Here is an 18,018-nt window from a genome sequence, read left to right as displayed (position 1 = left end):
CTGAAATATTTTTATGGGAATTGCTCAAATCTGATTTTTCTTTGCGTTAGGATCAAGAAGCTTCACCGCTGAATGAAAGCATTGTGTCCAGTTCATTGCTAACTCTTTTTGCCTCCCTAGATTATGTCACTGGAGTTCCTAGAGGGGAGAAGGCCCTCGGATATGTGAGTTTAATACTATTTATGGTCAAGAATCCGACGAAAAAACTCATAAAAGTGATGCAACCCTGCATGAATCAGCTTGCACGAATCTATGTCTGGTTGTGTCTTGTTAGGTCAACATTTTTAACGGGAGGAACATGGAGTCGATGTATAACTTCACAGGGACACAGGTGGGTGTAATGTGTCCAAATGCTGTCTATTGGGGGGTGTGTTTTAGGAGAGAAAAGCATGTTCAAGCGGTCTTGACTATGAACAGCCTGCAGGTCACATGACATGCCCATGCTTGTGGTCATGGCACAGTTATGTTTAACATTTGTTTACGAGCCGAGAGTTTATGTCTTAAATCCACTCCCACATCTGGAAGCCATTGACAGCAGTGTCGCCAACATATGAGCGCAAGAGGGAAAAGGATGAGGCGTGGTGCAAAAGGCATGACTTTTTGGCTGATTGTGATTACTGTAGTGGTGATTCATCAACAGTTCATTAAGCTGGATTCAACAAGCTCAGAAATTACATCTAGAAAAGAGGCACTATCATTACAAAAAATAATAATAATGGCTTGAAACTTTTGCGTAGACATATTAATAGTTTAAATGCAGATTATTTTTGAGACTAAAGCTAGTCATGACTAAAAAATGTTTCTGTCTTTTTAGATGGCTGCTTACTTCGGTCATTCTGTGGCTGCTGTTGACGTTAATAATGATGGGTGAGTAATGATTTGCACTGACATGCTTTTTCCTTCTGAGTGGAGGTTGATGATTGCTACACACATTGATGAGTTTCTTCTTATAATAGTTTATTTTAAATTATATTTTAAATCAGTGGTTCCCATCTGGTCCAAAAAATGTGTAGTGCAGGTCAGGGTAGTGTTTAATTCTGTGCTGATTATTTGTGCTTCAAACGCAGACTCTCATAAAAGTAGCCTTTAGAAATAAAGCGAAAGAAATTATTTGTAATAAGGTGTGTTTTGGTCAAAAATGTCAAATCTTATATATTATCATGTTACTCAAACCTGTATGTCTTGCTAGTTCTGGAAAAGGCTATATTTTTTTAAAAATGGCAAGCAGAATGAGATCAGTAGTCTTTTGAACTTTTGAAATCCAGCCTGAAATGGGAACAAAATCCAATTATGTTTTTTAACTCAAGACATGATTAGATGCATGAGATTTTTTACAGAAGATGCCGTATCGGACACACAAGACTCACACATGAACATTTACTCAAAGGAGAAGAACCCCCAAAATGTCAATATTGCATCAGAAACCAAACTATTAAATATATACTTGTGGAAATCCCTATTTTTAATGTTATCAGACAACAATTTTTATCTAAAGAGACTTTAAATGAAATATTTTTATACGTGAATCCTTCTAAAATTGTATGATTTATCAAAAGTAAACCTTAACTGTTTTAGATTTTTATCTTATATATTATTCATTCATTCATTCATTCATTCATTCATTCATTCATTCATTCATTCATTCATTCATTTTCTTTTCGGCTTAGTCCCTCTTATATATTATCATTATTATTTATGTATTTTTATCTTGTGTATTTTTTGCTGTTGATGACTTGAAAGTTAATTGATAGAATATATTTAAAAAAGTTGTATTTGTAAAATCTTTTTTTTTTTTTTTTTTTTGCCATGATTTAGCCATAGAAGCTGATGGCAGTAAATTCAAAATTCAGTGTATTAAAAATGTCATAAAATGTGACATTTATCTGAGAGTCTAATGTAAACATGTGACCAAAACATATTTTTCGAAATATTGAATTTTATATATAATAATTTTATTTATTGTTTTTATTTTTTTTTATTTAAATTCTCCTTGATATTTACAATTTACAAATTTGCAATTTTTATGTTAAACGTGTTGAAGTTCGTAATAGTAGTTTATTATGTAATAGATATAATAAAATGCGGGCGACGCAGTGGCACAGTAGGTAGCAGTGGCGCAGTAGATAGTGCTGTCGCCTCACAGCAAGAAGGTCGCTGGGTTGCTGGTTCGAACCTCGGCTCAGTTGGTGTTTCTGTGTGGAGTTTGCATGCTCTCCCTGCGTTCACGTGGGTTTCCTCCGGGTGCTCCTGTTTCCCCCACAGTCCAAAGACATGCGGTACAGGTGAATTGGGTAGGCTAAATTGTCCGTAGTGTGTGTGTGTGTGTGTGTGGATGTTTCCTAGAGATGGGTTGCGGCTGAAAGGGCATCCGCTGCGTAAAAACGTGCTGGATAAGTTGGCGGTTCATTCAGCTGTGGCGACCCCGGATTAATAAAGGGACTAAGATGACAAGAAAATGAATGAATAAATGAATAATAAAATGTTTACAACATTCAATGTTTCTTTGTTGCTTCAACCCATTGTTGGCGTTCTCATTCATAATCAGTCTGATTTTTGTTTGCCCCATTTGATGAAGTTTATGTATAGCCGTTGCTTTTGCTGATTAAAGGTTGCTTGTACTGCAAAATAAAAATGTAATCTGATTAGTTCGGCTAATGATCTTACGATTCTTTGCAAGATGCAAAAGTAATTGCTTTGGTGTTTACATAAACACACGTCAACCCACAGAACAATAATCCAAAACAACCATGTAACAAAGTACTAAAACCCATTTAAAAAAAACACATTAGGAATGGCATATCAGTTCACTAACAATCTCTAAAAACAACAATGCAGCCAAATAACCATGTAATTTAAAAGTTTGGAAATGGAAACTTGCTCTACAAAATGGAAACTGTGGTTTTTGTGGCTCCGTGTGACACTCTCAGTGTCTGGTTCTCTTTTGCCATGCTTCTGAAAGTGATAGTGGTTAAGTGAAAAAAAGCTTCTGCTTTATTTATATATATATATATATATATATATATATATATATATATATATATATATATATATATATATATATATATATATATATATATATATATATATATAAATATATATATATATATATATATATATATATATATATATATATATATATATATATATATATATAAATATATATATATATATATATATATATATATATATATATATATATATATATATATATATATATATATATATATATATATATATATATATATATATAATGCCATTCTGAGTTTAGCCAGTGTTTTAAGTTTGAACAACCCTCTGAATGACGTTGAATAAGCAAATTGTGGCCTGATTGAAAGGGTCAGTAGTGAAGTCTGCACTTAGTCTCATAAACCGTATAATTCAAAAGGTAATGATCCGCACTCGTTAAATAATTACTTTATATTTGTGTATTTCACATTTTTCTTAAATATAAAATAGAAACTTTTCATTTCATACCATCCTCTGTGTGTTTAGGGAGATCGAGGAAGGCATTGAGCCAAAACTTGTGTTTAAATCTCCGAAGAAAGTGAAATAAAGAAATAAAAAGTAATTATTTAATGAGTGCAGATCATGACCATTTGAATTAGCTTGATTAAAAGGGTCATGAAGCGACGCAGTGGCGCAGTAGGTAGTTTCCTCCAGGTGCTCCGGTTTCCCCCCCCAGTCCAAAGACATGCGGTACAGGTGAATCGAGTAAGCTAAATCGTCCGTCGTGTATGAGTATGTATGGATGTTTCCTAGTAATTGGTTGCAGCTGGAAAGGCATCCGCTGTGTAAAAACATGCTGGATAAGTTGACGGTTCATTCCTCTGTGGTGAACCCAGATTAATAAAGGGACTAAGCCAAAAAGAAAATGAATGAATGAATGAATGAATGAATGAATGAATGAATGAAAAGGGTCATGAAATGTGTTTCTTGTAAGCAATTAATGCAAAAATGCAGGTCATTTTTGTTTAATTAAGCAAAGAAAGTGTGTTCATTTCAGTAAGTTTTGTGTGTTTACTTAAACCATGATGTTTTGTAATTTCTGAAGTTTGTGTTTTGTGACCCGTGTTTTAGAAACCTGATGAGAACTGCAGCTTTAAATGATATTCATCTCAGCGATGACTTTATACGATTCTGTCAGCACCGAGTAAACCTACCCTAAAAATATGCACAGCAGCGTTTTGAGAGCATTCACTGGCAGTATTTCAGAAAATGAGCTGTAATCTGAACATTGTGCAACAGCGAAGATAAATTTACCTTTGTTTCCCCCTCAAGTTTCTCTTTGTCTGAACTTGTTGCCCATTTTTGTGTTCAGAAAGACCTGCATCATATAAGTACATGTGAAGCCTTTTTTGAGCAACTCTTAAACGCATATAGATTTTGATCAAAGTTAGACTGCTTGTTTAAACACTGTGTATATCGATGATGTGTTCCAATGGCATAAATCTTGTAACCTCCTCAGGAAAATGGATTTGTTTGTGGGGGCTCCTCTATTTATGGACCGGGGCTCAGATGGCAAACTAAGGGAAGTGGGTCAGGTCTATGTCTACCTAGGAAAAGGTGGCTTCACCTTCAACAGTGTCATCAAACTCACCGGCTCCGAGATCTATGCTCGATACGGAAGCTCAGTCTGCAGCGTGGGAGACCTCAACATGGACGGATATAACGGTATCATTTTGACTCCTCTCGATGTGTTCACTGTGTTTATTCAAAACAACTTGCTTGCAACATAGACAGACAACCAGCACTTATATGGTCATTTGTGGTCAGAGGCTGTCACTGTCTTCCTGACCACATCATGCAACCGTAGTCATGAGTCAGGAGCTTTTTGAGCAACGTCTGTACTAACGGCTAAGAACACAATACTCCTCATGGTGGTTACTCAATGACTGTGACTTAGATTGTTTTTATGCTTAATCCCTCTGTTTTCCATGTGGCTTTTTGCAGATGTGGCCATTGCTGCTCCATATGGTGGGCCGTTCCACCGCGGCCTGGTGTACATCCATAATGGCCGTTCCACAGGGCCCAATCCTGTGGCCTCTCAAGTTCTGGAAGGAACATGGGCATCTGTGTCCATGCCATCCAGCTTTGGTTATTCCATGAATGGAGGCACCGATGTGGATCAGAATGGATACCCTGGTTAGATTTTTAACAGTGTTGTACGAATTTAAACAGTTAATTGAACCTATTGTCAACTTAATTCAACGCTGTGCCCTCATGCTCTTCTTATTTTCTTTCTTTCAAAACTCTAGACCTGATTGTTGGGGCTTTTGGAGCTGACAAAGCCATTCTGTACAGGTAGTGTGCTTAGTTTTCACTTTGAAGCCACACATGCGTTTGATACACTTTTATGATCAAGGCCGGATACGCTATTAAAGGTGGTCTCATTTAATTCAGCAGCATTTAATTTGCTTTATGGGCAAGTAGAGAAAGCAGTTAGAGCCTGCATTAAAAGCTTATCATGGTGGAAACCTACTTTGTCTATATTTGTACATGGAAGACCACCAGGTATAGATTGAATCAGGATTGTGCAAACTGTAAGCGTTATACTGTACAGTCAGCTGGACATTATTGCCATGTAAGCTTTGACTAACAGTGATCAGATCATTAGCTGAGTCATAGACTGCCATTTGCAATGTGAAAATCCCTTCCCAAAGGATATCTGCTTGGATCATAGTGTACTAAGGTCCAAAATGAGTGATTCAGAATTTCATAAAAATAAAAAGAACATTGTTGTATAGTTTTAATGATTTCACCCAGATGTGAAAATCATTGCTTTTATTAAAGGTATAGTCAGTGTTGGGCAAGCTACTTGAAAAATATAGTGAGCTAAGCTGTACATAAAACTCTACATAAAATGAAGCTCAACTACACTAAAAGCTACACCTTAGGAATTGTAGCAAGCTAAGCTAAAAGCTACTTTGCAAAAGTAGCTTAGCTACATCCAAGCTAATCTTGTAATTTTCATTTTTAAATCAAAGAAACTTAAATCCATATCAATCATATCTCAGAGATCAATGAAACATATGAGGGATAATTGTTCAGTTATTTACTGCATCTAATATGCTGTGCTAAACAAACAAATTATAGTATATGACAGGTGTTACACATTTAAAATAATTTAAAATGCTTTGTTTTTTTAGGGCCCGTCCCGTCATCAGTGTGAACACCACGTTGGATATTAGCCCACAGATCTTGAATCCTGAAGACAAAAGCTGCACCTTGCCTGGTACAGCTACTAAAGTTTCCTGGTGAGTGAAGCGTTTTTTTTTTATCTGCCTATTTTGACCAAACAACCTTTTTAGCAATATAGATTTTGTAAGTCAACAAATATACAGTTGAAATCAGAATTATTAAACCCCCTTTGATTTTTTTATTTTATTTATTTTTTCTTTTTTGAAATATTTCCCAAATGTTTTCCCAAACCGTTGTTATACAATAACTTGCCTAATTACCCTAACCTGCCTAGTTAACCTAATTAATCCAGTTAAGCTTTTAAATGTCACTTTATGCTGTATAGAAGTGTCTTGAAAAATATCTAGTCAAATATTATTTACTGTCATTATGGCAAAGATAAAATTGATCAGTTGTTAAAAATTAGTTATTAAAACTATTATGTTTAGAAATGTGTTGAAAACATCTTTTCTCTGTTAAACAGAAATTGGGGAAAAAAATAAACAGGGGGGCTTATAATTCAGGGGGGGCTTATAATTCAGAGGGGCTAATAATTCTGACCTCGACAATGGAAAGATGTTTTATGTAAATGTGTGACAACTGCAATTTAAACTTTTTTTTTTTTACAATAAAGATTTCCTTTTTACATCTGCATATTTATAAATTCATAGTCCTTTTAATGCAATTCATTTTACTAAGTAGCCTTGTTCGAAACTCCTCTTAGGAAGCTATTTCAGTCATGCAAGTTCAGCTCCTACAGTTTTCAATAGGACAAAATATGTTTTATTTTTCATTTAGCATCTATCTTGTTTTTGAAGCTAGACAAATGAGGCCCTAAGATCATCGCTTTGTAGCAACCAGCAATTCTAACAGCAGCTGCTTTGATGCAATGACTTTACTAACTTGCCGCTGGCTCCTAAAAGTCTGCATAAGCCAGAAGCTGCAGAGACTTATTTCAGTATGTTGGTGGATTTCCAACTTAAACAAAATATTGAGTAGGGGGCGGGACTTCTGTGTATCATTTTTTTTAAGGGTAGAGGACCATGGTTATAAATATTCTGGCAGAAGCCATCACACTGATGTTAACAGCTTTGATTGAAGATTACCAAAACTGGTGTTTTTTTTGTGTGTTTTTTTTAGTGGATTAACTTGCACAGATTAATCGTTTACCTAAACGGTAACAATGTGCATTAGCGAAATAAATTGTGTGAATTTTAATTTCACACAGACTTTAATTTAGAAGGCGGGAGTATTTTGCGGAATTGTGTGTTGCTCTTTGATTGAGTGCACCATTTTTTTAATACAAAAAGAGATAAAAGCTAAAAGTTTGCTTTGAATGTCACTAATTTATTACCATGCTTAATGTTTTTTTTTTTTTTTTTTATAATTGTTTGAGGTTTGTTGCTTTTACATACTGCTCATCAAAACTATTCATTCCTTAAATACAAATTATAATGCACTGGGTTTATCATCATTAAAAAAAAAGTACTAAGATATATATTTTGACAACTGTGCAATATATACACTACCTGACAAAAGTCTTGTCGCCTATCCAAGTTTTAGGAACAACAAATAATAACTTGACTTCTTGTTGTTCATTTGATATCAGAAGTGGCTTATATGAATGGCAAAGGCCTCTAGATTACGCTTATTTTACCAAAATAAAATGTTCATGCCTTGATTTTAATTATTTATTAACACAGTAATGTCTGACTTTGCTTAGACAAAAGTCTTGTCACTTAACAGAAATAATGTACAGTACAGAATATAAAGTCATGGTGCAGTGGAAAGATAATTAATATTGTGTATGATTTCCATGAGCTTGTAGGATTGCATCCATACATCTCTACTACGACTCAAATAACTGATTAATAACGTCACCTGGAATGGCAAATGAAGCGTTCTTACAGGACTCCCAGAGATTTTTTGGATTCATCTTCAATGCCTCCTTCATCTTACCCCAGGCATGCCTAATAATGTTAATATCTGGTGACTGGGCTGGCCAATCCTGGAGCACATTGACCTTATTTCCTTACAAGAACTTTGATGTGGAGGCTGAAGTTTGAGACGGAGCGCTATCCTGCTGACGAATTTACCCTTTCCTGTTGTTTGTAACGTAATGGGTAGAACAAATGTCTTGCCATCCACAAAAAAATGTGTTGCCATCCACTCTGCAGATCTCTTGCATGCCCCCATACTGAATGCAACCCCAAACCATGATTATTCCTTTACCAAACTTGACTGATTTCTGCGAAAATCTTGGATCCATCCGGGTTCCAATAGGTCTTCCGCAGTATTTGTGATGATTGACATGCAATTCGTAAAAATCTACCTTCTGTCACATTTCAAAATGATTAATTAGAAGTCAAGATATTATTTGTTGCTCTTACAACTGGGATAGACGAAAAGACTTTTGTCAGGTAGTGTATAGAGTAAAATTGTGTAAAAACCATAATATTCATGATGTTCTCAATTCCTTCTCTTAGTTTCACTGTGAAGTACTGTCTCAAGGCTAGTGGCAAGGGAGCGCCATCTTCCCTTCGTAAGTATTTATTTCTTCATATATGCAAATTATCACAACTTCCAATATTTAGGGAAATGGAACCTACTATTGCAAGTAGTAGGAGCACATGACGGCTGTAAAGGGAGCCATGCTGTTGCGGTGTGTGTTAAGAGCACCGCTGCAGGCGGAAACTAGAGCTCGACGTGTCAGGCATCAGTGTGTTTGGAGCCGGACGTACGGTAGAGCCGTTAAAAAGCCCAGCGTCCGGCGCTCACAAAAGCCTTCACATGGATCTCACAGTTTGGGGTGTAATGGCTACCAGACCCGCAGCCCACTGTTCATAGACCACAGACCATGATGCCAATTCATTATTTCTCTGTGTGCTTTGAAGTTCTCCTATGCTCTGCTTGAGCTAATGGCTGCTGTTGCGCAAGCTTAAGCTACGGATGTGTGTATAGTCATAAATGGATTTGTTTAAATTAAAATATTGGTCACATTTTGCAATAATGTCCCCATAGTTAATGTATTTACTAACATGAGCTAAGAATAAACAGTTCTTGGAAACGCATTTATTAATCATAGTTCAATATTCACTAAAGCATTTTTGAAATCCATAATCATTTTATTATTAGTTAATGCACTGAGTTAACAAAACATATCAATAAGCGTCAAATGTGATTTTATTAACAAACATTAAAGTCCACATGAACTGGAAGGGGGCAACACGGTGGCACAGTAGGTAGTGCTGTCGCCTCACAGCAAGAAGGTCGCTGGTTCGAGTCTCGGCTTTGTCAGTTGACATTTCTGTGTGGAGTTTGCATGTTCTCCCTGCGTTCGATTGGGTTTCCTCCGGGTGCTCCGGTTTCCCCCACAAGACCAAAGATATGTGGTACAGGTAAATTGTGTAAGCTAAATTGTCCTTGGTGTATGTGTGTGAATGAGTGTATATGGATGTTTCACAGTGAAATTATGACTAGGCAAACCAAGTATTTGAATAATTAACAAAGCAGTTAACATCTGTAATCTGTAGTATGCCTTTTAAGGTAGTATAGTTCTACCATAAATTACCATTGTCATTATTTACTCTTCCTTTGTGTCATTTCTTATCACTTACTGTCTTTAGTAGAACATTAAAGAGATTTTTAGAATTTCTCGGGTATTTTCACACTGTGCAAGTCTTCCATTGTTTGAGACTCCAAAAGTTGTTTAAAATACTTACGTTTGTATTGTGCGGGAGAAGAAAGTCGTATCAGTTTCAAGGGATTCATAAACAATGATGTTTTGAAATCTAAAAGTGCTTTTTAGGCCATATTAACGCTCCCTAATTTTATGGATGTCCTTAAAGTCCTTATAAATCAAAACTAACTATATAATTTTGTTTGCTCACATTGCTAGTTTTGTTGCGAACAATTCATTTGTGCGTGTTAGGGCTGCACAATATATCGTTTCTGCATCAGTATCACAATGTGATCATTTACAATAGTCATACTGCGAGTATATGCAATGTTAAGTCTGGATTATAATTTATCATTTCGCAAGTGTTTTTTCAGGCCTGTGACTGTGTGAAGGTTTCAAAAGCATTCAGCCATAGGAAATTCTAACAGCTTTCGGATGAGACGTTAAACCGAGGTCCTGTGGTCATTAAAAATCCCATGGCACTTCTCGTAAAAAGTAGGGGTGTAACCCTGATGTCCTGGCCAAATTCCCTCCATTGGCCCTTACCAATCATGGCCTCCCAATCAATTCTGTCCACTGAATTGGCTCTATCACTGTCAATCCGCTCACCCTATAGCTGGTGTGCGGTGAGTGCACTGGTGCTGTTGTCCTGTGGCTACTGTCGCATCATCCAAGTGGATGCTGCAAACTGGTGGTGGTGTGTAGAAACGAACTCCCCTCATGATTGTGAAGCCCATTGGGTGTATGGCCATACACGATAAATGCACTATATAAGTACACATCACATTACATTGTAACTATGACGAATTAACAGCGTTTTTATTTTATATTTTTGAATTGATCTATTATGTTTTACACACTGCCCTACAGAATCATCCCAGTCAATCTAAAATTATAAGCTTTCCCAATAGCTATTCAACTTATCTAGTAAAATTGTATGTATATCACGGTGTATATTGCAGAATAAAACCGTATCACAATGTTATATTTTTCCAATATCTTTCATGTCATTAAGAAAAGAAAAATTGTTTGCCCTTCTAATCTTAAATTTAAATCTAAAAATGCACTTCCTGTTTTTTTTATTATTATTTCTTAAGTTAAATTGTAAATTACGTACATCTTAGGAATTAAGAAAGGCTAACATATTTAACCACACCGCTCCAACTGTGAGACAACAAACAGAAATGGTGAGGAGGATGAGTCTGTTAGGTTGTAATAACTCTCCCCAAACCCTTTTCCCCATCTTTCTGAATGAAATGCCTACTTTACTACATCCACTCAGCTTGCAGGAAAAGCACAAGCCACGCCCACTGTACACTCATTTAATATTCCATTTCTCTAAGAGCTGCGTCATCATTTTAGGGTCAAAGTTCTCAAAATACACATTGCAGTATTACTTCTTTTCACACAGTGTCTAAAATGGTTTGTTCTAGGATCCTTTCTTTTTAAGCCCCTCCTTTAAAGTAGTGTACTCTGCTTTGATTGGTCTAATAACAATAAAAAGCCAATGAGTCAATTTATTTTGCACTTTAATATTTAATACATGGGATACCCTGCACTCTTATAAACGGCTAAATACACACTACATAAAGGGTCATATCTGAAAAGCCACAATCAGACACTTTACATTTAAATTTGCTTTTAAGGTCGGCCATATTTACATCCCTCTGCTTGTCACTAAGAGTTCAATAGTGAAACTTCACACGGTAAGAGCTATAAAAAATAAGGTCAGGAATCTTGGTGTGACTCTGGAGTCAGATCTGAGTTTCAATAGTCATCTCAAAGCAGTCAGTAAATCAGCATACTATCATCTCAAAAACATGGCAAGAATCAGATGCTTTGTTTCCAGTGAAGATTTAGAGAAACTTGTTCATGCTTTTATCAGCAGCAGGGTGGATTACTGTAATGGACTCCTCACTGGTCTTCCTAAAAAGACTGTCAGGCAGTTGCAGCTCATCCAGAACGCTGCAGCCAGAATTCTGACCAGAACCAGAAAATCTAAGCACATCACACCTGTCCTCAGGTCTCTACACTGGCTCCCAGTTACATTCAGAATAGATTTTAAAGTATTATTACTGGTCTATAAATCACTAAATGACCTAGGACCTCAATACATTACAGATATGATGACTGAATACAAACCCAACATATCACTCAGATCTTTAGGATCATATAAACTAGAAGTTCCAGTAGTTCAGTCAAAGCAGGGTGAATCAGCTTTCAGCCACTATGCCCCCCGCTGCTGGAATCAGCTTCCAGAAATGATCAGATGTGCTCCAACATTAGGCACATTCAAATCAAGACTGAAAACACATCTGTTTAGCTGTGCCTTTACTGAATGAGCACTGTGCTGCGTCCGACAGATTGCGCTATTATGTTTTTCTCTTCTTCATTCTTTTATATCACATTTTACCTGTTTTTATGTTTTTTAATGAGTTTTATTATTTGTTTTCATTCATTTTTTTTATTACTTGTTTCTTTTATTCTTGTTTATGTAAAGCACTTTGAATTGCCACTGTGTATGAAATGTGCCATAGAAATAAACTTGCCTTGCCTAATCATTTTGTCTTTTGAACAAGACTGTTAACCCTAATTTACTCCAGGCTGACTGTAAACATGGAGTATTTTACCTTTAGGTTCAGAGATTTTGGGCTGTCACAGCCTTTGAAGGTTTAAGGGTTGACTGCCTGTGTTCTAAACAGTTAATTTGCAGCTTATGTTTCATTTGCTCATATCCTTTAAATCACCTTGCTCTCTTTTAAAGGAGGAGCTCTGTTATGTGAAGAATGTAAATAACTCCCTCATTCCTTCTGAATTTATCGCTGCTTCTATTACTATCTTACTATTTTTTCTCCTCTAACTTCATTATAATTGAAGTTGGAAAAAGGGGGATCAGACTGAGTTGATGAGACTGATTTCATTCACAGTTTTCCAAGTGGATTTGACCCTGGACCGCCTCAAGCACAAAGGAGCCATCAAACGGGTGCTGTTCCTCTACAACAAGATGTCTCATTATTCGAAGAACATGACCGTCAACAACAACCAGAGGCTGGCCTGCGAGGAGCTTCAGGCTTATTTAATAGTGAGCGAATCCTTTTACATTTATGCAAACGAAACATCAGCATTTTTTAAGTGTGTTCCATTTTACAGGACATCTAACCTGTTACATTCCTGACATGTGTAAACCTACAGGAATCTTTTCTCGTTCACTTCTGCTGGTCACTGCAGTACTGGACGGTGAAAATGTTTTGCTTTACTTGGCCAGCCGAAGAAGTGCTGATGCCTTTATGTCATCAAATATGTGTTTATAGCCGTGGTGGCAGATAGCCCAGATGTTTGGCATCGGGATATGCCGTTATTTTGTTTTCAAAAAAGGAACAATGTGTTACAGAGCTTAAGAAGGATTCGACCTGAAAGCCAAAGCTCTCTTTCCTGGACATAAAAGAGCATGTTGTAGAGCTTGTAAGCTAGACTGAAATTCCCCAGGCTTGAGCTCATTGACACAGAGGCCCCATTACTCTCTCTGTCCACTTTCCTCTCTCTCTCTTTCTCTCCCCCCCCCCTCTCTCTCTCTCTCTCTCTCTCTGTCTTTTAACAGGATGACTCAGAATTCAGGGATAAGATCACACCCATCTCTGTTTTTATGGAGTACAGTTTGGATTACAAATCGGCTGCAGATAAAACCGGCCTCTTGCCCATCCTTGACCAGTCTGCTCCTACAAACGTCACCAAGCAGGTACAACTTTCCCGCATTAGACCTCTGCTTACTGGAGCTCTGCATATACATGCTTAATGTTTAAGCATTTTGTGTTATTGGCAACACATCTGGGTCGTAAATAACACACACAGAATAATCAGTGGCTAATTAAAAATATATAATTGAAGCTAATAATAAATTAGCTTACATATATGTATTTAATAAAACCGATATGGTTCTTTTGAAAATATGCCACTATAGACAAAACCTCAAAATAGGTTACATTTATGTCCCAGTTTACAGCTGTTCCTGGCAATTTGTTACCTTAGAATTACAAGGTTCTATCTGCAATTTTTTAGGGATGTCCCAATACAACATTTTAACTTCCAATACGATACCGATATTGCAGCCATCAGTTCGATACGATACCGATATAAATCCGATATCAGCACAAATTATGAATACTTTATTTTTACGTTAGAGATGTGCCGTTGTTGCTAGCGTCAGCGTGTGCTACCGTCACAATAGATTTCTATCGTAATACACCATAACTTAGTGTGAAGAGCATGTTAAATCTTAGAGACTTTGTTTGCTAGCAAGCAGTGTTGTGATCACGTGGGCTTTGCACACTGGCTCTGGATGCTGCTGGATAGAATAGCTGTAACGGAGTTTAGAGAGTATCGGACTGCTTATATGGGAGATTTTTAACGCACTCCGATATAGTTTTTTGGACTGATATCGGACGAATTTCCGATATCAATATCGGATCGGGACATCCCTACCATTTTTGTCAAAATTTAGTTATTGACATATTCTTATTAAATAAAAAAAAAACTTATGTACATTATAGGATGTTTTTTAAAAGATGTTTACATTTTAAGAATTTTATTTAAAAACAGCAAATGTTACACACATATCGTTTGCTTTGAAATAGCAAAAAAAAACTTTGAAGCTTAATATCTCAAAATCATTCAGAATGCAGATAGAACCCTTTAATTCCAAGGTGTCGAATTATTAACGCACGCACACAAGGGGAGCCACAGTTTTCTGTTCATTGCTCTCACACACACAAGCTTTCGTTTTATAAATGTGTACAATATATAATAATAGACATTTGCATGTTTATCAGGCTAAGCTATGATATGCATGGAGTGGATAACCTACAAAATTAAGAAATTTTGCGTGTTGATATGTGTAATATGTCCATTTAAATCTCTTTATTTTGCTGTGATAGCTGTGCTTTGTTTGACTGGCCATAGCTATTGTTATACGTTTAAAAGCGAAATTGTTACCTGTTGCACATATAATAAGTACAGTGTATAAAACAAATGCATTTACTGAATGCAACCACCCAGTCTGTAGTAATCTTTCTCTGTAAAAGTATATTATCTTATAGCCTACTCTTTCTCGTTTACGGGACTATATAGACGTTATTCTTTTTCCAACACTGCAAAATAAAATCTTAAAACACTGCGCTGAGAATAGGAACGGGAATAGGAATAGGAACTTGGGAGGTGAAAAATCATAAATCGGTCTAAAACTCCTGTAGTCTGATGCCGGATTTAGCTGACAAAATCTATGGTTAAAGCTGAGCTGGGCGATTAATCAAAGTAATTGAAATGGTCATTCAGAGCCTATAATTGATCTTGAAAATATATTTTTTAATTACTTTCCCTAAGTGTCACATGAGCTGTAAAACTTGTCAGGGAACTATGAGGGCACCATTTTTTTTTATAAATAAGTAAAATAATCATTCATTAATCAAGTTAAAATGTTTAATTAATCAAAGTTTTGATTTTAGATCAAATTGCCTAGCCATAGTTAAAACGCCACCCAGCAGTCAAAAGCTGCAGGTGCATTTACTGCCGCGAATGTGGCGGCAGAGGGAACACATTGAAGTGTTAACATCTGTACACTATGTTCAAATATTTAACAGTCAGTAGGATTTTACAAATATTTTTTTAGGCTTGACCAAGGTGGTCTTTACAGAAAATGCAACAATTTTTTAAATATATTTATTTGTACTTTTATTTTTTTTATTTAATAATTTTACAAAATGTAATTTATATTTAAATTTATTCCTCTGACTGCTGAAATTTCAGCATTTTTACTTCAGTCTTTAGAAATCAGCCTAATATGATTATTTGCAGCTCAAGAATTTTTTTTTTTTCATTAATTGAATTTTTTTTTATGGAATGAACTGTATTTATTGGAATTAGAAATCTAAAAAAGGGTTAGTTAATTGAAAATGACCATTCTGGTTTACTCCCCCACTTGTTTCAAATATGTTTACGTTTTTTTTTTTTCTTCAGTTGCGCGCAAAGCAATATATCCTGACTGTTGGGAAAAAGGATGTTGTAGTACTTTCTGTTCCTACTATGTGTCAATGTCAATGTTTGCTTTTTTCAGCATTCTACAGAGTATCTTTTGTGTTCAGCAGACAAAATAAATTAATAAAAGTTTTGAAGCACTTGAGTGTGTAAGTTTTCAGTTTTTAGTAAACTATCTCCTTAATTACTGACTTTTAAACAGTCCTGGGCATTCTTGCAGATAAAACATGTTAATTAATTAAAAAAAAAATCTTAGCAACTTAAAGCTTTTAAATGATAGTGAATCAGCACTGTGTTTGCTCATATTCTCCAGAAATATTTCAGTGTCTGCAGCAAAGGATGACGATATAATAGATGAATGAGGTTTACACAGCGTGAATAGCTGCCATGGTAGAGTTAAAATCTGATTAATGACTTTCAGGCTTCTAACAATGTTGTTATATTTCTTTTTAATATTAGCTGGATTCCCACAGACCACTGGAAATAGAAAACATAATTTAAGATCATATACTTAGTCTGGAAAAGATCTTAAGTTATTAAGTTATGCTTTTTTCTAAAATATTTATTTTCATTGTGAAAAAGCGTACTTCTGTCTCTTCAGTGGTGGAAATGATTTGCAGATTGGCCCAAATTGAGCTCAAGTGAATCAGTTTGAATTTCTTTAGATATTAATATTGAAGTTGTCTCAAACCGCTTAAAAACCAGTTGAAAGTCATTGGATAAAAAAGGAAGCGTGTGAACCCTGGATTAAATAAATAGTACAGCGTTCACTCAGAAGATAAAATCTTGCACTCTCATTTAAAAAAAAGCTTTGCATAAAAATAGGAACAAGTTTTAATTTTCCCATGTTTTGTGATTTTTCCAGGCTCACATACTCCTGGATTGTGGCGAGGACAATATCTGCAAGCCAGACTTAAAACTGTCTGTGGTGAGGTGAGTCAGAGGTTCATCTGAGCCCTAAATTCCAGTGTATTATCAGTCGGTGTGAGCTGGAGATGATCTCCGTGTGCATCTGTCCGTTTGATGTTCTTTTTCTTGCACCAGTGACCAGAACGAGATCTACATAGGTGACGACAACCCACTGACCCTGGAGGTCACAGCAGAAAATGGAGGAGAAGGGGCGTACGAGGCTGACCTGATCGTCACTCTTCCATCACAGGCCGATTTCACTGCGGTCGTGCGTAACAGTGAGGTGAGCAGTGACCCATGTGCAACTATTAAAGTGTGACCTTTCATAATGAGGTTTGGAGCTTTTAAAGGGTTGTTCTGGCTTTAATCACACGTTCAACTCCATAAAGAGTATGCACAGTTTGTTGAGACTAGCCAAAATTGTTGGGTAAATGTAGTCCTAAAGCTTGGGGCACACCTTTTTATTGTCAAAGAATTAGCAGTGATAAAAACTGACTGTATTGTTACTTCACGTCTGTTGGGTCTGGTCTCATCTGGAACAAAAAGTTGCGCGTAAACATCAAACGGCTGACTGAAGCGAGTTCATACGTTCTGTGCCTGTGTATCTTTTCATACCTGCAGATGGCAGTATTTGTATTGTCATGGGAAACTGGAACTTGTGCTGAACACACAAACCATAAACAGACCAGTGTTTACATACCAATTTCATAGTACCTCTTGCTCACCGCAGAGAGATTTGCTTGTCCAAATATGTCTGACAATCAATATTATTTGCAAATATTTGAGAAATGCAACAAAATGAACATACTGTTTATAGGACGCATTACTAGCCTTGGTGTTCACATTAATGTTAATTTGTGCACATTTTACAATAAAAACTGGGAAACCCTGACCGACCAGTAGCTCTTTTGTATTTAAAGAGACACACAAGAAAACACTTCTTTTCTTCAGCGCTAAAATGCACACTTATATTATGTTAAAGCAAGTTATTTTGAGTTGAAACTTTGCAGATATATTCTTGGACACTGAGCTATAACAATAACAATAACAACATTAATAATAATAATAATAATAATAATGGCGACGCATTAGCGCAGTGGGTAGCACGTTCGCCTCACAGCAAGAAGGTCGCTGGGTCGCTGTGTGGAGTTTGCATGTTCTCCCTGCGTTCACGTGGGTTTCCTCCGGGTACTCCGGTTTCCCCCACAGTCCAAAGACATGCGGTA

At 36.2% G+C, this 18,018-nt stretch overlaps 1 protein-coding gene across 1 annotated transcript in view; it reads left to right on the top strand.

Annotated features, from left to right (window-relative positions):
* Positions 1-18,018, top strand: part of itgav (integrin, alpha V) — a 58,716-nt gene that overhangs the window by 23,161 nt on the left and 17,537 nt on the right. The window contains 12 exon segments of the mRNA NM_001033721.1: positions 121-164; positions 275-331; positions 815-867; positions 4,466-4,671; positions 4,951-5,142; positions 5,256-5,301; positions 6,147-6,254; positions 8,664-8,719; positions 12,784-12,938; positions 13,455-13,592; positions 16,749-16,816; positions 16,928-17,075. Of these exon segments, the coding sequence (NP_001028893.1) occupies positions 121-164; positions 275-331; positions 815-867; positions 4,466-4,671; positions 4,951-5,142; positions 5,256-5,301; positions 6,147-6,254; positions 8,664-8,719; positions 12,784-12,938; positions 13,455-13,592; positions 16,749-16,816; positions 16,928-17,075 (1,271 nt within the window).

This window comes from Danio rerio, chromosome 9 (assembly GCF_049306965.1).
Source record: "Danio rerio strain Tuebingen ecotype United States chromosome 9, GRCz12tu, whole genome shotgun sequence".
Lineage (NCBI taxonomy): Eukaryota > Metazoa > Chordata > Actinopteri > Cypriniformes > Danionidae > Danio > Danio rerio.
This window is presented reverse-complemented; position numbering and strand designations above follow the sequence as displayed.